The 23744-nt window shown below is 40.9% G+C and overlaps 1 protein-coding gene across 1 annotated transcript; it reads left to right on the top strand.

Annotated features, from left to right (window-relative positions):
* Positions 1–533: 533 nt before the first annotated feature.
* On the top strand, positions 534–23375 carry LOC143962328 (extracellular calcium-sensing receptor-like). Its single transcript, XM_077471628.1, has 7 exons — positions 534–568; positions 8077–8217; positions 9714–10005; positions 11715–12545; positions 15414–15641; positions 19927–20050; positions 22456–23375. The coding sequence occupies exons 1-7, from the start codon at positions 534–536 to the stop codon at positions 23373–23375; spliced, it is 2571 nt and encodes an 856-aa protein (XP_077327754.1).
* Positions 23376–23744: the final 369 nt, after the last annotated feature.

The following is a 23744-nucleotide window of genomic DNA, read 5'->3' on the forward strand; positions in this document are numbered from 1 at the left end:
TAGACCCAAAAATTACAGTATTTTGGGGAATACAACTTCTGCCAGTCAAGAACCCCTCAAAAAGTTAAGCAATATCAATGAGATGAAAACAGATTGGGTTGCTGCTGTTTGTAATTCTTCAACCAAAAATATCCTGCCAAAATACACTATGACAGAGAATGTCTTTTTAAATCAAGCTTTAAAGTGGTTGTAAACCTCAGACATGAAATATGAACAAAGCATATACCTCTGTAGTGTGTCTTAATTAAGAGCACTATGCATCATTTCTGGCTGCTGCTTTGTTCCTCTGCTGTCAGCATAAATCACTGACAAGTTTTCCTGACACCAAGTGCAACAAAGTGACAGGGGAGGGAGCTCCAGTACACAGCCTGTTATTGACAGACTCAGATATGTTCCTGTGTGAAGGAGGGCGTGTCCCTTCCCTCCAATCAGCCCTCAGACCTCTCCACACTGAGCTCTGCACTGTGTCATTTCCGCTCTCCATCCCCTTTTTTCTGACAGCTCAGATAAGCGTTATAAATTATGAACTTTGAATGGATGTAGCAAAGCGAAAACGGAAGATTAACAGGTACAACTTAAATAGGAGAATTTGATTAATCTCTGTGCATCACCTTAGGTCAGTCACTTCAATGGGCATATGTAAGAGTTTACAACCACTTTAAGGCATGATTCAAACCTACTATTTGAAACATTTGTGTGAAACATTTGTGTATTGTTCATGTCCCTCTTGAAGCCACATGAACAGAGCCTTCTCCTATTAGACCCAAAAATGAACAGAATTTGCTTACACATTTCAACATCCTCCATAGATTTCAATCGGATTTGCTTTGGAGTTTCATGAAATTCAAGCAGTATGTGACAGCATTCTCCTGAATCAAACCCAGGTCTATTTGTCCATCCCTATTTTGCACCCTTCTAAGATCCATCAAATTTGTTTCACAGGTGCATTTTATCTGCTTTAAGTGGGGTTTGCATTGTGTTGGATTGAAAACCCATTTGATGCCAAGAACCCATCAATGGATGTCCTTAAAATACTTGTGGGTCTTTACAGAAATTAGGGGTGCTCCTAACTTCCTAGGCACTTTACCACTACACTGAAAACCCATGGAATGTTATCATCCCCAGGCACGGCGGGCAATTTCTATTTGGGGCTTTTTTGTTATGTTATGAAGATGGGGAAAAGAGTAGGTGTTGTGGTCCTAACACAATTTCTTCTTCCCTATGGTGCCAACTTTTCCTGCTCAGATACAGTACAGTGACAGGGCGTTGTCACCCTAAACAGGAAGTGTGTTAGCAGGAGAAAATCCAGGAGAAAATAATCAACTCACACAATCTATGCCCTTGTACACACGGTTGGAGAATCTGTCGGAATGAGTCTTATCGTACCATGTCGTCAGATAATCCGACTGTGTGTGGTATGCATCGGACTGATTCATGTCCGAATCTCCGTCCGACCCAATTTTCCAACATGTTGGAATTATTTCCCGACCAACTGGGCCGGACAGATCTAATCTGATCATGTGTAGAGCATTTTCATCGGACCAAGTGCCATGCATGCTCAGATCAAATTCCTACATCAAAGCTATTGGCTACTAGCCTGAATGTAGTCCCATCGTAACGAAATTACGTCATCACGTTCTGAAAGATCGGATTTTTCGCCAACTTGGTCCGACCGTGTGTATGCAACAGTTTCGGACACAATCCGTCGGACTAAATCCGACGGGCAAAACCCGACGGATTTGGTTGGCAAAATCTCCGACCGTGTGTACGTGGGCTATGACATGATAAACAGCAATATTACATTATTTTGTTATTGGGTTTAGATACATTCTTGCTCCCATGCCACACTTGCTCTTTCTTCAATTTTTATACTCGTGATCAGCCAGTTTGTATGTGCTCATTTAATATGATGTACCATCATTTTAATTAAACCTCTTTGGTTTTTGACTTGCACCATATAGAGCTTTTTTCTTTTTTCCTACTCTCGCCCCAGTTCGATTGACCTTTTTGTTTATACTCCGACCCCCTGAGGGCTCTCCCACTGAGTGGAGGTTTTTGTCATATATTGGAGAATCAAAAGGATTGAGGAACCTTGCCTGGACCATCACCGTTGAAGAGTGGTCGTATCCTGTTTGAAGTGATCTCTCTCCTGCCTAACCTAAACCCATTCGGCCCACACAAGCCTGATTGACCCACTACCGCTGGTAAGTGGGTCCACTGTATTCGGTAAGAGTACCCTTCTATACTTCTATGACAGAGGATTTCTTCACATTTTACAGCTTCACTGCCAGTTTTATGTTGTCTACACCATTTTCATTTGATTGAAGATTCACTATTGTGTATTTGATGGACACATTTGTTGAACTTTTTCTTCAGTTCACAATAGTGAACATTGGATTTTTGTTTGATCAGCACATTGGTTATATGTTACATATATATATACTAGTCAATTTACTTTTTTGAGTTTTGAGCGCTACACTATATTTATTCACTCTAATAATAATAGCATTCACCTTAGAGTTTTGGAACCTTTATAAATTTAGTCTCATCCATATCCTCGCTGTATTCCATAATATGCTCCTATGTCCTTAACGATGATTTTACATTATCCCATATTAATATTTTACACTATTATTACCATTGTATTTTATATGAATGCTATGTCATTAGAGGAGAATACCACCATGGTGACAATCTGAGCAAATCTCTGTACTCTTACACTAAATGCTCTCATTATGTTATTAAATATAATTGCTCCTATTGCCATTTCTGCTGAGGAAAGCAATTCTCTGAAGGTATTTTCATTTTTTCTTGCAGTATTAGTTCCCACACTAGACCATGTTATTTCAGCTGGGACTTTAATTCCCATACCTTGAAAAACAGCTCCATATAAAAAGTGTTTCTCATAGAGACAAAAGACAGCAGGACAGTGAGAAGGTAAGTGTACTTATACTTCATGTATTGTGCAACATCATCGTTTGTGGGAAGTGATGAATCTTTTTGAAACCAGGTATTTTATGTGGTTTTCTTCATCATTATGCTCACCAATAGACATACATTTTTTTGTTGACGGATCGTCTGTGCCCCTTTCCAACAAAGAGATTTTATTCATAAAGTGTTCATTTTTAAAGGACACCAATTCTCTAAGAAATGGGCAGTTGACCACTCCTTCTGAATAATTCTGCTCACTTGGCCATCATGTCAATCCATGAAAGGTGGCCCTATCTCAGCCCCTGCACTATGCTCTAATTCCTCCCAAAGGTGTTCTATTGGATTGAGGTCAAGTGCAGGCCAGTCAAGTTCCTCCACCCCAAACTCATTTGTCCATGTCTTACTTTGTGCACTGGTCCAAATCATTTGGCGGAGGGGTGAACTGAGGGGGGATTATGGTGTGGGGTTGTTTTTCAGGGGTTGGGCTTAGTTCCAGTGACGGGAACTATTAATTCGTCAACATACCAAGACATTTTGGACAATTTCATGCTCCCAACTATGTAGGAACAGTTTGGGGATGGCCCCTTCCTGTTCCGACATGACTGCTCACCAGTGCTCAAACAAGGTTCATAAAGACATGGATGAGCACGTTTGAGGTGGATTAACTTAACTGGTCCGCACAATGTCCTGACCTCAACCCCATAAAATACCTTTGGCATACATTAGAGTGGAGGCTGCAAGCCAGGGCTTCTTGTCCACATCAGTGCCTGACCTCACAAATCTACTTCTGGAAGAATGGTCAAACATTCCCATAGACAATCTCCTAAACCTTGTGGACAAAAGCTAAGGCAGCACTCAATGGGCTTCAAAGGTGAACTCTCCATGATAATATTTATTTGTCAATTTTTTATTTTTCGTTTTGATGAGACACAAGCTCATCTTGCTTGCCATCTTACCCAGGCAGCATAATGTTCTGTCACGCCTTTTCTTGTCTCTGGCACTTGCCATTAGTGCCTGGGTTTGGCTCCATACTTCAATTATGTCCATTTTATGTACTACTTTGTTGCTGTTTCTTGTGCTTTCTATTTGGACATTTACCAACCACCATTTTTTAGCTGAAACTTTGACCATTGCACTTGATGATGTCTTTACATTTGGGTGGTAATGATGGGGGTGGGGGAGTTAGGGTATATATGGGCTTATGTTTCACTTCATTGTTGCCCTAATGAGACACGTTTGTGCCTTATTGAAAAATTAAAGTAATCCTTCAACTTTCAAGGCCCATGAGTGCTGCCTTATCTTTTGAATTATACATACTGTATCACAGTCAAATGTGATTTTTATCGAATGACCTTGTACAAATACCTTTTATCGGTGAGATAAACTCAAACTGAAAAGTCCATTTAATATCAAAATAGAAAATGATTACAGGATGCATATTGTAATATTGAATATAAAGAAAAGCCAAAAAGTAGAGTTTTGTGGTTGAGATAAAGTTTTTGCTCTTGTAAGGATGTCTATTTATATGTATGAATGTATGTGTGTCCTTGTGTGTGAGCTGCCAAGTCTTCTATGAAAGCTCATATGATCCTCATTGAACGTACAACTTGTAGTTCCCCTATAATATGGTGAAGCAGCAGTTGGCTTGGCTTCATAGCAAAAGAATATGCAGCTGGTGACATGTAAGTCTAAGTAAGGCTCCTGGCCTCTTTCTTTTGCATCAGAGTTTGTAGAAAGGGAAAACTGTAATATACAATACATATACGGTATATATTGTAGGTATAGTTATACCCTAGAACTTTATTTGTCATCTGAATTTAATACTAGTGCATATTCCAATACCTGTATGCATAATGTAATGTTCTTTCTGCTATTAATGTCTTAATCAGGAAATATTACAGTAAAAAAAAATATATATTTTCTAAAATCTTTAAATGTTCTACAGGAAATCTCTAACAATTTCGATTGGGAGAGGTTGCATATGTCTATGTCTAATGAGTACCATCTGTTAAGCTTGTTTGAAGCTTTTAAACAGCAAGCACACTGTATATATACATATATACATATATATATACATATATACCGTTTATATATACAGTGCCTTGAAAAAGTATGCATACCCCTTGAAATATTCCACATTTTGTCATGTTACAACTAAAAACGTAAATGGATTTTATTGGGATTTTATGTGGTAGACATAATTGTGAAGTGGAAGGAAAATGATAAATGGTTTTTCAATTTTTTTACAAAACAAAACTGAAAAGGGTGGTGTGCATTTGTATTCAGCTCCCTTTACTCTGATACACCTAACTAAAATCTAGTGTAACCCATTGCCTTCAGAAGTCACCTAATTAGTAAATAGAGTCCACCTGTGTGTAATTTAATCTTAGTATAAATACAGCTGTTCTGTGAAGCCCTCAGAAGTTTGTTAGAGAACCTTAGTAAACAAACAGAGTCATGAAGGCCAAGGAACACAATATGTCAGCGTGTCACACCTATTGAAAACAATCAAATGGCGCCGTGTCTACATCCGTCACATACACACCACCATTGCCATAATTTATCTTCTTAATATTAGTCCTGTGCACAGATAATATCCATACGGCACTTTATTAAGTTCAATTAATTAATCAGACATAATGCTCCTGGTGTATTTGGGTGGGTAAATGGTTAGTTGACCGGGTGTGTGTTACTGATGGTATATTTCATAGACATAAAACCTTAAGAGAGGGTAGCGTAAACATGGGCTGCTTATTTCTTTTTGTTATTAGATATGCACATATTAGCATTATCATTAGCTTATATACAGTCCAGGGATAAAATTGTGGAGAAGTTTAAAGCAGGGTTAGCTTATAAAAAAAAATCCCAAGCTTTGAGCATCTCATGGAGCACTGTTCAATCCATCATCCGAAAATGGAAAGAGTATGGCACAACTGCAAGACATGGCTGTCCACCTAAACTGACATTGAATAAAGACACCAGTCCATCCTGAGTGTCTACCATTGTCCCTATCCCTGTACATTGTATCTCATTAAGATGCTCATCTATATTTTATTATTTCTTTAAGGTATTTTTAGGCAGCGCTCCACACATACATCTTACATTGGTCCCTACCCTCAAGAAGCCCACAATCCAAGGTCCCCAACTCACATACTAGGGCCAATTTTGGACAGAAGCCAATTAACCTACCAGCAGGTCTTTGGAGTGTGGGAGGAAACCCACACAGGCACAAGGAGAACTTGCAAACTCCAGGAAGGTAGTGTCATGGTTGGGATTTTTCTTGCTAGGCGAGAGTGCTACCCACTACAACACTGTGCTGCCACTGTGCCTGCTGACAGGCCAGACAAGGAGAGCATTAATCAGAGAAGCAGCCAAGAGCCATGGTAACTCTGGAGGAGCTGCAGAGATCCACGGCTCAGGGGGGAGAATCTGTCCACAGGACAACTATTAGTCGTGCTCTCCACAAATCTACTCTTTATGGAAGAGTGGCAAGAAGAAAGACATTGTTGAAATAAAGCCATAAGAAGTCAGTTTGCAGTTTGTGAGAAGCCATGTGGGGGACACAGAAAACATGTGGAAGAAGGTGCTCTGGTCAGATGAGACCAAAATTATTTTTTTTTGGCCTAAAAGCAAAACGCTTTGTGTGGTGGAAAACTAACACTGCACATCACCCTGAACACACCATCCCCACCGTGAAAAATGGTGGTGGCAGCATCATGTTGTGGAGATGCTTTTCTTCAGCAGGGACAGGGAAGCTGGTCAGAGTTGATGGGAAGATGGATGGAGCCAAATACAGGGCATTCTTAGAATAAAACCTGTTTGAGTCTGCAAAAGACTTGAGACTGGGGCGGAGGTTCACCTTCCAGCAGGACAACGACCCAAAACGTACAGCCAGAGCTACAATGGAATGGTTTAGATCAAAGCATATTCATGTGTTAGAATGGCCCAGTCAAAGTTCAGACCTAAATCCAATTGAGAATCTGTGGCAAGACTTGAAAATTGCTGTTCACAGACGCTCTCCATCCAATCTGACAGAGCTTGAGATATTTTGCAATGAAGAATGAGCAAAAATTTCACTCTCTAGATGTGCAAAGCTGGTAGAGACATCCCTAAAATGACTTGCAGCTGTAATTGCAGTGAAAGGGGGTTCTACAAAGTATTGACTCGGGGGGGCTGAATACATACATATTTGTTTGTAAAAAATTCGAAAAAAATATTTATCATTTTCCTTCCACTTCACAATTATGTGCTACTTTGTGTTGGTCTATCACATAAAATCCCAATAAAATATTTTTTTATACGTTTTTGATTGTAACATGACAAAATGTGGAACATTTCAAGGGGAGTGAAAATATATATATATATATCTATATATCTATATATATATCTATATATATATATATATATATATATATATATATATATATATATATATATATATATATATATATATATATATATATATATATATAGATATATATATATATATATATAGATATATATATCTATATCTATATATATCTATATCTATATCTATATATCTATATCTATATATCTATATATCTATCTATATATATATATATATATATATATATATATATATATATATATATATATATATATATATATATTATTTTGCCAATGAACATTTAATACAGAGTATACCTATGACTATATATATATATATATATATATATAGATATATAGATATATAGATATGTAGATAGATATATAGATAGATATATAGATATATAGATATATAGATAGATATATAGATATATATACCCAAGGCTGATGGGTTTTCTAGAGAGCAGGAGTTGTTTATCTCTAATTAAAAATCTGCTCAAAACTATACTTAATGGAGAAATAAGAAATAAGGGAACAAGGAGAGGGTCATTATTCACTTGTTTATGTGATTTAACACTAAGCAGTTGATATGGAAGAAATATTAAATTCATTTTTTTTTAAAATAAATGTTTTTTTGTTCTAGGATTTGCATTTCACTATTTAGGACCTGTAGGTCTCATTAACCTTTCATGACCTGCTGTTGGCCACTGGACGATCCCCGGATACTCTATGAAAGATAATGTTTGGTCTCCTCCTTCTACTGAGCCTTGTATCTATATCTGAGTTTTCTCTTAACAGCTGCAGACTATTCACTACAGAGCTCACAGGCATGTCACTAAATGGGGACATAATAATTGGGGTGGTGGTACCTGTTCATGTGAATAAAGTATATCCAAAGATTGATTACAAGGAACCACCAGCTCCAGCCACATGCAAAACGTAAGAATTGTTTAATCTTTTTTTTATTCTTATTCTTTTTCCTACGCATTTTGTCACAAATTACATTGTCCCGGGGCACAGGTGGCGCACTGCGTCACCATTTTACATATGTAATGGAATTAACAAAGCCTCGTTCTGAGACTCAGCCAGCCAGACTGCTGGCACATAATCAAGTGCCATATCTCTATGTGATCCTTTTAAATAACAAGATGTTGGTCCAAAGACCGCAAAGGTATCACTCCTATGCAACCAGCAAAAAAAATACATTTTTAATATTACAGGAGAATAGCTCACTGCCAAAAAGTCTCTAATATATGTGATTTACTGTACCCATTCCAGATGGCTTAGAGCAGGCGACCCAAGACTCAGAACCGAGTTCACATTCCAACAGGCTAATCGTTACTAGTAAAAACAGAATCAAAATGGAAAATAAACCTAAAACTCCAAAAATCTTTTCCAAGAACATTTTTCCACAGGAAGTATTAAAAATCGATCACAAGTGTCACCACTTGATGCTGCATCAGGGTGACCTCTAGTGAAGAAAGTAGAAAGGTTCCACCTGTCAACCAAATAAATCACCTATGCATACTAGCTCATTATACCTTTGTCTTGCAGTTTTTTGCTTTTGTTTTTTGGATTTTTTTTTAGGGTTTACAACCACTTTAACAGACATTGGACAAGGAGAAAATACAAGTGCATGACAGTGTGCACAGCCATCCTTGAGAGGCCACTATTTTATCAAATTAAGAGAAGAGATTTAGAATTTTACAAATGAGGATTCCTGACTGGTTCTCTTTAACCACTTATGGACCGCCCGCCGTCATTATACGGTGGCTCTTAGAAGAGGGACATCATTGTTATGGCAGCAGCTATCTTCCATAACCCCAGTATCCTCTTCTTCAGCGGGCTGTCCTCTTTCAGATAAAAGTGGTCTCTACGGCGGCATACTTGCCTGCTCTGTGCATTGGTTTTGCACAAAGCAGCCCAGATAATCCTCTTCTTGGGTCCCCAGTGATGCTCCTCCCCCGCTAAGTGCCCACCATAGAAAACCACTTGCTATGGAGTCACTTGTGCAGGCTCACTCCCAAGCTGGCATGGCCCCACCCCTGCATGCTCCTCATTGGCTGTGATTGACAGCAGCAGGAGCCAATGGTTCCCACTACTGCCCCTCTGTCCAGTGAAGAAAGAGAGAGCAGAGAGACTCTACTCTCGGGCACTGTTCTGGATCACAATTAGGGTCAGGTAAGTATAAGGGGGGCTGGGAGGTTGTGGAGCTGTGCAGAGAATGCATTAAGGTAAACAAAAAAAAAACTCCTTCTGTCTTTAAAACCACTATAAAGATGTATTAAGGATTACAGAACTGCATTCATGTGTGTCTTCTGTATCTGCCAAAAACTCAGCGCTAATAGTATCATAGGCACAACAGGTTATCTTAGATCAGTTTTTAAAGACAATAAATGTATGGGATGATGTGTTAACCTTTGTCTTAAATTCAGTTTCAGGCTGGAGAATTACCAACGTGTCCAGGCTGTACATTTTGCAGTGGAGGAGATAAATAAAGATCCTCAAATATTGCCAAACATCTCATTGGGATTTCAGATTTTTGACTCTTGCACTGTCCTGCAGAGGGCGATATCAGGAACAATGCAGCTGCTGAGTGGACATGGCCAACCTCTGGTTAACTACCGCTATAACCATGACATCCATTTGGCTGCTGTCATTGGCCACTCCATCTCCACCTACACCATGCTATTGGCTCATATTCTGGGGCTCTATCGGTACCCACAAGTAAGTGCAATTGTATTATTTTTAAGACCCAAATTTTTCTCCAACACATCCTGACGGTTTTTATTCCCTGCCTTGCAGGGCACAGCTATGCAAGTCTCTGCCTATGTAGAGGGGGTGTGTGCCTTTCCTCCAATCAGCTGTCTCACAGTGTATGGCAAGACTCCCCTCTCCCTGCTGGAACAGGAAGAAAAAATTCTAACAGGATGTGCACTTTCTAAAGAGTATATAAAGCAGATATACATGTAAAACTTATGTAGGAGAATTTGTTTCATCCCTGTGTATCATCTGAGTCTATTCACTTCACTGAGTATATGTGAAGGTTTACATCCACTTTAAGGTAAAACATCTTCAGCCTTTAGAACCACTTTAAGTTAAAGGTATAAAAAGGTGGAAAGTATAGAAAGTTATAAATAGTAAAGAGAAATTAGAAATCCAAAACACACACCTACATGCTTTCAAACTGAGTTCACCACACCCTGCCACACACACTCCTCCCCCCACCCCTGGCTATGCCCATTTTCATGCCACTTTAACTTACCTAAATCTGTGTTCATGAGGGGTTCCAGTCCCGGGTCTGCTCTGTTCTTCTGTATACAGGAGGTGGGGCCTGACTTAGGATGTCCACATCACTAATTGTATGTCATTGACACTTCCCATTGGCTGTCCAGTAGTGGGGTACTCTCAGGATTCAGAAGGTATTGTGGTCTAGATCTCCCTTTCAAAGCACCTGGTGGCTGTGTAATGTCTTTCCTACACATGATACCATCTTACTCCTATGTTCTCACTTTCTGCCAAATTACCATGCCTCCCATGTCTTCCTGTAAAGCCTGCCTTTGTTAGGGCCAGCTAAAGTTTTAATAAGCAAGACCTTCTTGTCCTTGACAATCCCCAACCTTTGAACAGACAATAAAGGAGGACCAGTCTAGTTATGAGTTAATCTCTCTGTCACTCTACTTCTGCCTTCTATCGGCATGTTTTTTTGTCGACACATGAACCAGTTGGCTCATTTTGCTGCTTCTCCTTCTTGGAAGCTCTGCTCTACAGGGACTGCAAGAGTGTCAGAATGTGCAATTGCACCAACATGGACACACATGTAAGCAGGTGAGGCAGGATCCTCCAGGGCACAGAATCTAATAGCCAACTGGCATTCACCAGGGACTCCCTTTATGGTGGGCTGGGGACATGGTAATCAGGATAAAAGCCAGAGCAGGCAGCATACATGGATAACCAGGAAAAAGCCAGACGTCAGAGCAGACAGTGAACATGGATAACCAGGAACAAGCTGGAGGTCAGGGCAGGCAGCAGATATGAATAGTCAGGAAACAAAGCCAGTGAGACATACACAGTAATGCTAATTAGGGGCTCAGCAGCCAGTTTGTGAAAGTATTGTTTGGGCAACAAGCCAGAAGATGTGCTGAGTTTAAATACACCAGGCAGAAGAAGGTAGCCGCTCTGACTAGATAAAGCAATGATAAGCAAAGAGCCGCTTTGGGCAGAGAGCCACTGATTGACTGTGATGGTGAGAGAACAGAGAGCACTCTGTGACAGTCTCGGTAGTGTGTGCAGCAGAGCACCATAGACATAAAAATAAAGACATTGATGTAGTAATGATTACAAAGCAGCATTAATTAATGACATTTATATTTCCCTGGAGATTAGCGTTAATTTTTAATTAATGTCATTGTCATGGTTAATGTATTTTACTACAGATCAGCCATTTCTCTACAAGCTCTCTTCTCAGCAACCGGAATCAGTTCCGTTCATTCTTTAGGACTGTACCCAGTGATGCTTTCCAGTCCCGAGGCTTAGCCCAGCTTGTGTTGCATTTTGGGTGGACCTGGATTGGTCTGGTAGCAATTGACAATGATTACGGACAACAAGGTATCCAAATGATCAAAAAGGATATCTTAAAAGCTGGAGGTTGTGTGGCCTTCACAGAGAGTATCTCTATCAACCAGCCAGATAGAAATGCTCCCCACATTGTTCAGGTGATCAAAGAATCGACGGCCACCGCAGTGGTCATCTTTTCTACAGACATAGATCTGGTGTACGTTCTCGATGAGATGCTAAAGCAAAATGTAACAGGAAAAACCTGGATCGCTAGTGAGGCTTGGGCCACCTCTGCCTTCTTGTCTGTTCCGAAATACTCCAAGCTGCTTCATGGAACAATTGGCTTTGCTCTGCACAGTGGAAAAATGCCAGGATTTGGGGATTTCCTCAACAGGATCTATCCATCCATGTCTGTAGGAAAAGAATGGATAAAAATATTCTGGGAGGAAGTGTTCACCTGTAAGTTCTTGGACAAGGAAAATCAAACAACATCTTTGCCCTCATCAGTAAAAGAATGCACAGGGGAGGAATGCCTGAGTACCATCCTGAATAGCTATAATGATATATCTGGTCTGAGAGTGACATACAATATCTACATTGCAGTTCATGTGGTAGCAAGAGCTCTTCAAGACTTAACCAGCTGCAGGCAAGGAGATGGACCATTTCTCAATGGAACATGTGCAGATATGCAAAAATTTCAACCATGGCAGGTAATGTCATTCTGAAGCCCTTTGAAAATAAATGAATAGTGATGAATGGATTGGTTCAACTTATGCCGCGTACACACGACCGGACTTTTCGAGGGACTAGGTCCGACAGACTTTCAACGGAGTTCTGACGGAGTTCTGACAGAGTTCTGACGGACTTTCCGAATGAACGGACTTGGCCACACACAATCACACCAAAGTCCGACGGATTTGAACGTGATGACGTACGACCGGACTAGAATAAGGAAGTTCATAGCCAGTAGCCAATAGCTGCCCTCGCTTCGGTTTTTGTCCGTCGGACTAGCCTACACACAAGCGGATTTTTCAGTAGGAACTGGGTCCGATGGAGTTCTGGCGGAAAAATTTGAAACATGTTCCATTTCTAAAGTCTGTCAGACTTTTGCAAATCAAAAGTCCGCTGCAGCCCACACACGTTCGAATGGTCTGCCGGAATCGTTCCGTTGGACTTTTGATGTTGAAAAGTCCGGTCGTGTGTACGCGGCATTAGCCTACATTTTCTTCAGTGGGCAAATTAATTCAGTGATGAACTGGTAAAGAGGTCCTTTCAAAAGCATCCCCTATTCTTGTTGACCTTCAGCCCCGAAGTCAATAGGCTGATAGACTAGTTACACATATTAATCATATGGTACAAAGAGGTGGGCTGCATCATAATTCTTGATACGCTTAATTCGACCCATTACCAGGTGAAGAACATTCCAATATTATTTTTGGTCTTCAGATTTCCAGAAGACTTCTGGATATGTTAGTCCAAAAGACTTCCAAAAGCTGCATTAAAGGCTGTTTCTGTCTTATATTATGCTAATCGCTGGGCACCCTTAGCTTTTTGGAGCCCAACTCAGAGTTCCATTGACTCCATCTGTACTTCTTAATCAGAACTTTAGCATTTTGGAAATCTGTGAATTTTTAAGGTACGACTGAAGAATATCTGATCAAAATTTTCTGAATTTCACTGGTCTCCAATGTACACAATGGTCTACGCTCATTCTGATGGAAAGTTTGGTATACCTACCATCCTCTTGGTGTGGGAACTTTCCACGGGAAACAAAGAAGATTGTAGTGAGCATGGGAGAGGCTTTGAGGTGTTAGACAAGCAATAGAGCAAAGCTCTCAGAAGAGCAGAGACAGGAAATGTGTGGCTAATGAGCTAATAAGTGAATCTCCTGAATAAGTATAGACGGCAATAAGACCATTTTTTGTATAGATGAGAATGGTCATGTATACTGCTGTGGCCTGTTCTATACCCTTTATAAACAGATTTTATTTACAAAATCAAATATTTAATCTTACTAATTTTACAGACTTATTTACAAATGATTTTTAATTGCAAACTTATTTAGCTTTATTTACTTCATAAGACTCTTCAGCTTTAGTTAAATGATAAGTTAACTTTTTCACAAAAAAAAAAGTTAAATCCAAGTGTTATGGTGACCTCTCCGGACCCTGCTGCACATAACGGCTGTAATGTCTCATCAGTGGTGGCAATAATAATAATAAGGGCACATGTGTTCAGCCCCCTCTATCACACCAGCTCCCTATATGAGTAATGGATAGATTCATGCATAGCACCCCCTATTCATGTGTCAGGCCCCTTTCAGGACACCGGGGACCTGAATTACAGCAGCGGGGACATTTGTTTGAAGCACCTGATTAGAACCATAGGCTCTAATAGGCTTTAAAAAAGGGTGGACTTGGAGCGCAGAGCATTGCGATTGAAGCCAACCTAGGTGTGTTAGAAAAGCAAATGATTATTCACTTTTCGAACACTGAACCACCTTTCTGCCAATCAGGAAGCGCGGGTCTGATACCCATCACCTGATTGGCTGAAAGCACAGGCGATCCTATTGGATGCCTAGCAGGAGGAAAGAAGAGAATGGTGGAAGCATGGAGGACATAGGAGCTTCCACTTGACCCACAGCTCGCCGCTGCCTGACCTGCTGCCTGTCCCACAGCTCGCCACCATCATCCACTGCCTGACCTGGCACCAAGATGGGGTAAGTGCGGGCCAGACAGCGAGCGGGCAGGGGGTGCTGGTTAAATGCCACCGCGGAGTCACAGTGGCTGCATTTGATGTACACAGTGGCTGCATTTGATGTACACAGAGGCTGCATTTGATGGCACAGTGGCTGAATTTTAAGGGCACAGTGGCTGCAATTGATGGGCACAGTGGCTGCATTTGATGGGCACAGTGACTGGATTTGATGGCTCAGTGGCTGCATTTGATGGGCACAGTGGCTGGATATGATGGCACAGTGGCTGCATTTGATGGGCACAGTGGCTGCATTTGATGGGCACAGTGGCTGCATTTGATGGGCACAGTGGCTGCATTTGATGGGCACAGTGGCTGCAATTGATGGCACAGTTGCTGCATTTTATGATACAGTGGCTGAATTTGATGGGCACAGTGATAGTTGATAGTTACTCCAGGGCTGTGTAATAAATTGTGCCATGTACGGACTGCCATGGCAGCCAAACAGGATCTGAAGGGATGGCCAGGATATATGGAGTTAGGTAAATTTTTCTGAAAATGTGAACTTACCCTTTAAGGGTAAAATATAACTTCAAGGGGGGCTGTTCTTACCTTGTGAACTGCCTGAACTCATTGGCTAGACTCAGAAGTCGTCTGGTGCTGCCCTGTCCATCATCTGACCACACACACTGCATCCTGAGAAGATAGTGTGTCAGGGCAGGAGGTTACCAGAACAGCAACAGATTACTTCTGACTCTCAGGCTGAAAAGTACAGGTAGGTCACAACACTTCGGATTAAATTGAAATAACTGAAGACCAAATACTATACTATACTCTTGAACAAGCCCAGCTAATAATGATTCAATTTAGTGTTTGTTCTACAGCTCCTCAGCTATATGAAGAAGATACATCTGAAACTCACCAGTGGCAGGGAAGTCTTCTTCAATGAGAATGGTGATCCTCCTGCAGCATATGACATCATAAACTGGCAGCTTAGCCAAGACGGAAGACTGCAACATGTGATAGTAGGAAGTTATGACACTGGAAATACAGCTGGAAATATTTTCAACATCAATGCTAGTTTGGTGCAGTGGGGTGCTGAAAATAAAAAAGTAGGTATTGTATGTCACTTTCTGTACTTCATATCCTTCAATTCTCTATATTGGTGACAATGACTCTAGTAGGTATTAGGATAATGCATTTGTTACTGATGCCACTGCAAGACCCGCTACCCTCCTATTTCCCAAAAACACCATGGCGCGCTACTTCCCCTTTGACTGGATACCCTTTACATTTAAATTTTCAGTGATCTATGGTCACAAAATCCTCACTAGTGACAAACCAAACTGCCTTGGGTTGGGTTCAGCAGGGTTCACTAAACAATAAAGTATTTGAGATGCCGAGCCCAAACTCTGTTGAAATCAAAGTTAGCCAAATCTGCGAAATAAAAAATGCCCTTTTGTGGGCTGAGAAGCAAGGGGGTAAAAAAATTAGCATAGGGAGAGTGGGAGGACAATACCCTGGGATACATGCACCAATTAAAAAAAGAGTTTCAAATTGCTGGCAAAAGACATTTCCTTTCTGGCTACTTTTTTCAAAAGACTAAACAGCAAACAGACCACAAAGGTATCCCAAAATACAAGAGCCTGGTATAGATTTTAATGGGGATTCGCAAAAAAAAGTGTTTGAGGTTCCCCCTAAAAATGCAAAGCAGACCCTTGTTTTGAGTCTGCAACCTGACTGGCCAGGAAATGGGAGGACAAACATTTTGGACACCCCCCTAAACCATACCAGGCCACATGCTCTCAACATGATTGTGGGGATCTGCAGGCAGGGGGCTTATTGGAATCTGGAATACCCCTTCAATAATAAGGGAGATTTCAGATACTGACCCCACACATAAATGTGTATGGGGTAAACAATAAATATCCCCCAAAAATGTCTCCTCTGCTGTCCATCACAATGACCACAGATGACAACTTGCAGAAAAAGTATATAGATTATCCATCTTACCATCCCTGATGGTAACACTATCCAAATGGCAGCTCCCTGAGTTGTCATTGACTATATTAGAAGGGGGTATGATAGTGGTCCATGGCCATGTGACCAAATTTAGAGATTGATGTAAGGCTCCATTCCTTGCCCTTTTGCTTATGTGGCAGGGAATTTTAGGTCATGTAATTGAATAGACCAGGTGACATCGGTGGTTGGTAAATGTGCAGTGGGCGAATGAATGAATGACTTGTCTAGCACTACCTATGCGTACTGAATCGCCTCAGGGTGCTTTCTTGCCACTGGTGTCCATCTGCAGCTTTTATGCGGTCCTTTAACCTGTAGGGTCCCGATGCACTTACAACATTGACATACACATACACATATATTATGGCCAATTTTTTTTTTGGATAGGGTCTAATTAACCTACCAGCATGTCTTTGGAGTGTGGGAGGAAACTGGAGTACCCGGTGGAAACCCACGCAGGCACAGGGAGAACATGCAAACTCCAGGCAGATAGTGTCATGGTTGTGTGGCCATATCAGGCAATGTAATTCGCTACATTTCCTGCCCATTTGCTTACATGACCGCGGATTCCCAGTCATTCAAAAGTGAATGGGCCAGGTGATGAATTCAGTAAGGATGCAGCAGCAGTTGCTGTTCCCTTAGCATCCATTGTATTATTTACAAAGTGATTTTTTTATTTGTTTCACCTAATTTAGTAAGATAAGCTAACAAGCTCTTATTCTTTAGTAAATCAACCCCAATGATTTATTTTCTTCATACTACCATCTTTTTATTTCCCCTCCACCTGCTATGCAGCTTTCTGTCTTTACTTTACACCCTAACTGGTTTATACCCTTATTACTATGCTCACTATAATCATACCTTCAGGACTATAATATGAATCTCAGTTATAAATAATTGGATCATGAGACTGCCAATTTTAACATGTTTCTTACTTGGCTTCATCCGGAAGAAGAGAGGTTATATATTGTAGGTTAGTAAATATGCAGCATAATGGATGAGACAAGCAGTTAAAGTGGAAGTAAACCCTCCTATTGTTTTTTCTTCCAAGGAAGCTGCCATCTTGGCCTCTGTTTAATCTACAACTGCCATGATGCTGCACATGTGATCAGTTATGACGCTAGCCCTTGGATGGTTTGACAGTCTGGTTGAGAGCACAACCACTGAGAGGGTTACATTCCTGGCACATGCCGGAAATGTAACTTATTTGAAACAGTTAAATGGATGGCTTTACTTCGGCTTTAAACCATAAAAGCCAACCATTGAGTAAGGATCATAGAAGGAGAAAAAAAGAGTGAGGAGTGAAGCGGCAAGCATCCTATTTTATATCTGTTCGCCACTGCGTTGTCTGTCATTTACAAAAATAAAAAAATAAGCCCTCCTCTTGATATATTTCAAAATATGTTTTTGAGGCTTGTGGATCACTAAATTTATTTATATGAATCACTGCATTTCCTTTGAAATAGCTGGAAATTATTCACCATACCTAAGACCATGAGCACCATACCAAAATATGAAAAAGATTTGGAAAACAAAGTTCTTGTTTAGGCAAGCTGCACAAATAAGGCTTCAGAAGATGTTTATACTGCTAAATTTGAGCATGTTCAGTGTGAAAGACCCAACTAGGACGGGGGCTTGTGGAGGGGGCTGCAGGGTAGCCTCGTGTGTACTGACTATGGGCCCTGGCTTATGAGGACGGTCTATTCTTGGGAGGTGTGTGCCTGGAGGACCCTTGGAGTGGTCTTGCTTCCGTTGCGGGGTTGTCTCCCCGAAAACACACAGACTCTCTGAATCTAGGCCCGGGATACAGATTTGGGCTCTTTGTGCCCAAACCAGCAATGGCTGCTTTATACTCTGAGACTCAGAGCAGATGTTAATATAATCAGCTCAAAACAACCTGATACTGGCGTCTCCTACTATATACTGTTTGTTAAGGTGTTATGTGTTTATTGTTAACTATGTCTTTCCCATTGAGTGCCTCCTAGGTGTGCAATATCATTGTTAATTGAGTCATCTATTGTTTCTGTCTGTCTGCTCATCTCTTGGAGATGTGATTGACGTTGTGACCACTTTACCTTGTTATTGACCCATTGAAGGATGTTATGTGTTTATACTTATGATAATGTGTAATGTGATAATCCAGGGCTGTGGGCTGGGTGCCGAATGGTTTGGGCACCTAAGTTTGTTTAAGTGACTAGTTGTAATTAGTTCATGTTAATTAGATCACTGCCAACTATTAGTTGCTAGATTGGATTAGCATACTGTTTATGTTGGCTGTTCCTTAGATGTGCTGTATGCGGTTTGCATTGGTTAGGATTATGTGATCAAATTCTGATATTGCATGGTATATATTCTGTGTGAGTTTACAATAAAGGCAGCATGAGTTCCAGTTTTCACCTAAGCTAGTGTTGTTTAGTATCTTGGGTGCATTATTCAGCTATAATACCTGGTTCCTGGGTCCAGACTGGTGGAAACTATATACTGATGGAAGCACCCAAGCTGGGTGCTGGATGGTTCCGTCACACACAGTAAGTCAGGTAGGAGATTGGTAATATAAGAAATACAGTACATTACATGCATACAGGTACAAGTATGTAACATGTGTAAATGTGAGGGCTCATTCACACTATATGTAGTGACTGGCATTTTACTACACCTGATCAATCAATACCGATCACCACTAGAGCATTAGAAAACAATTGTTTTCTTTGTGCCCTGTTCACATTATATTGATACTTAGAGGTGCATTGCATGGACATGCAGATGTGCTTCATTTTTTTCTGCAAAGTGGTGGTTTTAATGAGAAAAAGCTACAGGGTCTGTATCCCTTTAAATGGTTTACTCTTGGGCAGTAGCTCACAAAAAAATGTAATTCCTATTGCAGGGGGTGCCTAAAGTTTTTCTTGTATCTTAGGAAATCAGTGAGCCAATTACAGAAGTCAAAAATTGCATTACAGGGGTTCCTCTGTACACCATTTTTGTACAGAATGCCTCCAGGTTGAAAAATTGCATAGCATTTTACAGAAAATTACAGTGGCTGCAGATTGAAAAGGAGAGGTCAATTTTATAACATTAAATTAAAATGTGGCTTGTGTAGAAAGTAGAGTTACTCTTTAAATAACAGGTAAGCTGCCATTATTACTAAATACCTGATCGTCACAAATCGCAGTAGTCTAGGTTAAATTTTGAACAGTTGAAGTAATTTCTCTCAACTTTAGTGCCATCCACTTTAACATTGCCTTATCCAAGTAACAGATTCAATTTCCCTTGCTCAATGATAACAATGCTTAGAATTCATCCTCATTCAATTGGCATTTCTGACTAAAACGAGTGTTCTGCCATGTGAATGATAAATTATATTTTATGCTTATATTCCAGGTCCCAATGTCAGTCTGCAGTCAGAGTTGTCCACCAGGTTTCAGGAAGGTCACAATACATGGGCAACCCGTGTGCTGTTTTCAATGTGTCCTATGCCCTTTTGGAGAAATCTCCAACCAGTCAGGTGAGCAACATATCGTAAGTATGACCTGTTCAGTTATAAAGTTCTCTTTTGGAATGGTAGGGGATCATGGGCACCACATCCCTTATTACCCTAAAAGAAAAAAACATAATGAATGGAACTTTAAAGCCCCGTACACACGAGCGGACTTTTCAACATCCAAAGTCCGTCAGACCGAGTCCGTCAGACTATCCGATCGTGTGTGGGCTGCAACGGACTTTAGCTTCGCAAAAGTCTGACGGACTTTAGAAATGAAGCATGCTTCAAATTTTCCCGACGGAACTCCGCCGGACCCGGTCCCCTTCGAAAAATTCGCTCGTGTGTGTGCTACTCCGACGGACTAAAACCGACGCTAGGGCAGCTATTGGCTACTGTCTATGAACTTCCTACGTCGAATCCAGTCGTACGTCATCACGTTCGACTCCGTCGGAGTTTGGTGTGATGGTGTGTGGTCAAGTCCGTTCGGTCGAAAAGTCCGCCAGAACTCCGCCAGAACTCCGTCGGAACTCCGTCGGAACTCCTTTGGAGGTCTGTCAGACTTAATCCCTCTCGTGTGTACGGGGCATAAATGTGCTAAAACTACAGTCCCTATAGGAAGTAAGGAAGAAGCCTGAAACAAAAGGAAGCCAACCACACCTTGACTATCAAAATTGTTAAACTGAAAAATGAATTGTAAAAATGTAAAAAAAATAACATGCTATAACATTAAAACTGTATGTCACACAAAGTCATATATGGAAATACTCTAATTTGAACCAATAGCCCTAATAGCCAACCCCTATAAACCTCTGATTAGTGAATACATATAAATCTATATGTCAAAGACTGAGTTATTTGCCCTCCTTGTCCAAAACACTTTAATTTTGAACAAATGAGTTGGGGTGGCTAGGTTCAATGTTTTACTCAATCATCTTCATCAGGAACTCAGAGGTGGTAGAGGTGTATTTCTACAAATGTATGTGAACTTCAACATGGGGACAAGGTGCTTTGGGCTGGGGGAGCAGAGCACCCTCCCACTGCCCCAAAGCACTCAGCCCCCTATGTTGAGGGCATATAGCCTTGTATGGTTCAGGAGAGGGGCCAACCCCCCCTCCTGGCCTGCCAGGCTGCATGCTCAGATAAGGGTCTGGTATGGATTTTGAGGGGACCCCAAGCCATTTTTTCTTTGGCGTAGGGTTTCTTTCTTAATTTTATTTTTTAATAACCGGGCCAGCAATTGCAACTGCAAGTCATTTTAAATGTGATTTGACTTTTTTTTTCTATTAGAAATTTCAATTTTTTTTCTGCATCATGTTCTACACATGCTACAGACGTGCCATTTTACAGGCAAACTAAGGGGACCCCCCAGGCACTATACTGAAAGGAATTTTTATTTTTATTTTTATTTTTTCACTTTACGTGAGAACCCCACCTAAAGTGAAACAGTATAATTCACAGCAGAAGGATCACCGAGTATTATTTTTATGAAAGCTACAGATTACAGAATGTTGAACATTAATTTTGAAATTGTTTGTAAGTAATGTAAAAGCTTAAAGGGATTGTAAAGTGATTTTTTTTTTTTTTTAAATAACAAACATTACCTCCACTGTGCAGCTTGTGCTGTTGTACTTACCTCCACTGTGCAGCTCGTTTTGCACAGAGTGGCCCCGAACCTGCTCTTCTGGGGTCCCTCGGCGGCTGTCTCGGCTTCCTCCTGCAGGTGCTTCTCATGTTCATGCGAGGGAGCTCGCATGGAGAGAAGCATCTGCGGGCACGCTCCCGTGATACAGCCGGTGGCTATAGCCGCTCGCTGTATCACACGGCCCTGCCCCCCCGGCGCTCCACGTCAGTGGATGTGATTGACAGCAGCATGAGCCAATGGCTGTGCTGCTTTCCATCCATCCACTCCAGCCAATCAGCGGCCAGGCTGAATGGTGGAAAGGACTTCGGGGGACAAGTGTGGGACTTTCGAGGGGTGAGGTAAGTAAAACAGGGGGGCTGGGGGGCGCCGGGACTGTCAGATGTTTTTTCACCTTAATGCATAAGGTGAAAAAACATTTACCTTTACAACCCCTTTAAATCAGAATTTAATAATTGAGTTTACATGTAATTTTAATTTACACTTATGTCACTGAGGATTACCACAGTCTCAAATTCCCTTCCATATGTGGGATGATTTGAGCTATGTGCACACGGTGTATCATCAAAAATGTATCCCTGCAATTCCAGATTTTGGGTGTAGTTCCAAACAAGTAGCTCCTAAAAGGGTAGCTCCTAACTGGGATCATCTGACAGAGAACACAGCCAAAGTTCTTCTTGGCTCACCTTTTCTACATTTACTCTTTGTAGAGTCTCTAATTAAACAATAATATTTTGTTCTGTATAAAGTGACACAGAAAAAGCTTGCTCTTCTGTTTTTAATATTTCAGATTCAGTTGATTGCAACAAATGTCCATGGGATATGTGGCCGAATTCAGCACATGATCGCTGTGTTCCAAAGACCAGAGAATTCTTAGCCTATGATGATCCACTGGGTCAAACTTTAACCTCTACAAGTATTTCTTCTTCATTGATTCCACTGGCCATCTTTGGACTATTTATCCATTATAAATCCACACCTATTGTTCGTGCCAATAATTATTTTTTAAGTTGTCTTCTTCTGGTATCATTGTGTCTTTGTTTCCTTTGTTCTTTGGTTTTTATTGGTTTCCCCCATCCTGAAAAATGTCTTTTGCGACAGGTTACCTTTGGCATAGTGTTTGTCCTTTGCATCTCGGGAATTCTGGCCAAAACGATAATGGTTGTCATAGCTTTCAAGGCTACAAGACCAGGCAGCCCCCTCAGAAAATGGACAAGTCCAATAGTATCATATTTAATAGTCTTTTCATGCGTCATTATTCAAGCCTTTCTTTGCATTGCATGGCTAGTTATAGCTCCTCCCTTTCTACAATTTAAAACTGAAATCAATTCAGATATAATTACAGTTGAGTGCAATGAAGGTTCAGTCATGGCCTTTTGGAGTATGTTGGGCTTTCTAGGCATCTTGGCCTCCATCAGTTTTGTTGTTGCCTTCTTGGCCAGGAGACTTCCTGACAGCTTCAATGAGGCCAAGTTCATCACTTTCAGCATGTTGGCCTTCTTAAGTGTCTGGATATCTTACATCCCGGCCTCTCTTAGTTCAAAAGGAAGGTACACAGTGGCTATGGAGATCTTTGCAATCCAATCATCAAGCTGGGCTCTGGTAATCTGCATTTTTCTACCCAAATGTTTCAACATATTGTTCAGGCCAAAGATGAACTCAAAAGAACATCTCATGGGTAGAGACAAAAAACTGACTAATAAAAACTAGAAAAAGCCAAACCTTGTCAGTGTCTATTTTTTACTGTCTTAACTTTAAATGCGTTAAAAGTCAATTCTATAATACAGTTTTTTGGCACACCAAGACAAGAAAAAAGGTGAACAGAAAGTGCAAAACCTCTACTTGGACTTTAAAGTAAAATGTATTTAGGTTTATGGTCATTCAAATATTCACATATTCTTAACAAACAGTAAAATAGCTTTAACCGCTTCCCACCGCCCTATGGCCGAATGACGGCCTTAGAGCGGGCGGCTTCCTTCGCCTGGCCGTCCCTGGACGGCCTGGTGTTTACTTCCGCAATGCGCGCCGCCGGGGGCGCGCATCGCGGAAGTATTGTATTTGCCGTGTCTCCCGGAGACA

The sequence above is a fragment of the Lithobates pipiens genome, unplaced genomic scaffold (genome assembly GCF_037356315.1).
Source record: "Lithobates pipiens isolate NorthernLeopardFrog02 unplaced genomic scaffold, aLitPip1_a1.2 Scaffold_8, whole genome shotgun sequence".
In the NCBI taxonomy this organism is placed as follows: Eukaryota; Metazoa; Chordata; class Amphibia; order Anura; family Ranidae; genus Lithobates; species Lithobates pipiens.

Bases quoted from the DNA above. Each gene is read 5' to 3' on its own strand.
- LOC143962328 (XM_077471628.1), top strand. From the start codon at position 534: ATGGATGTAGCAAAGCGAAAACGGAAGATTAACAG. The intron at 15,642-19,926 runs GTAGGTATTGTA...CTTATATTCCAG, and splicing joins GGGGTGCTGAAAATAAAAAA to GTCCCAATGTCAGTCTGCAG. The intron at 20,051-22,455 runs GTGAGCAACATA...TTAATATTTCAG, and splicing joins AGAAATCTCCAACCAGTCAG to ATTCAGTTGATTGCAACAAA.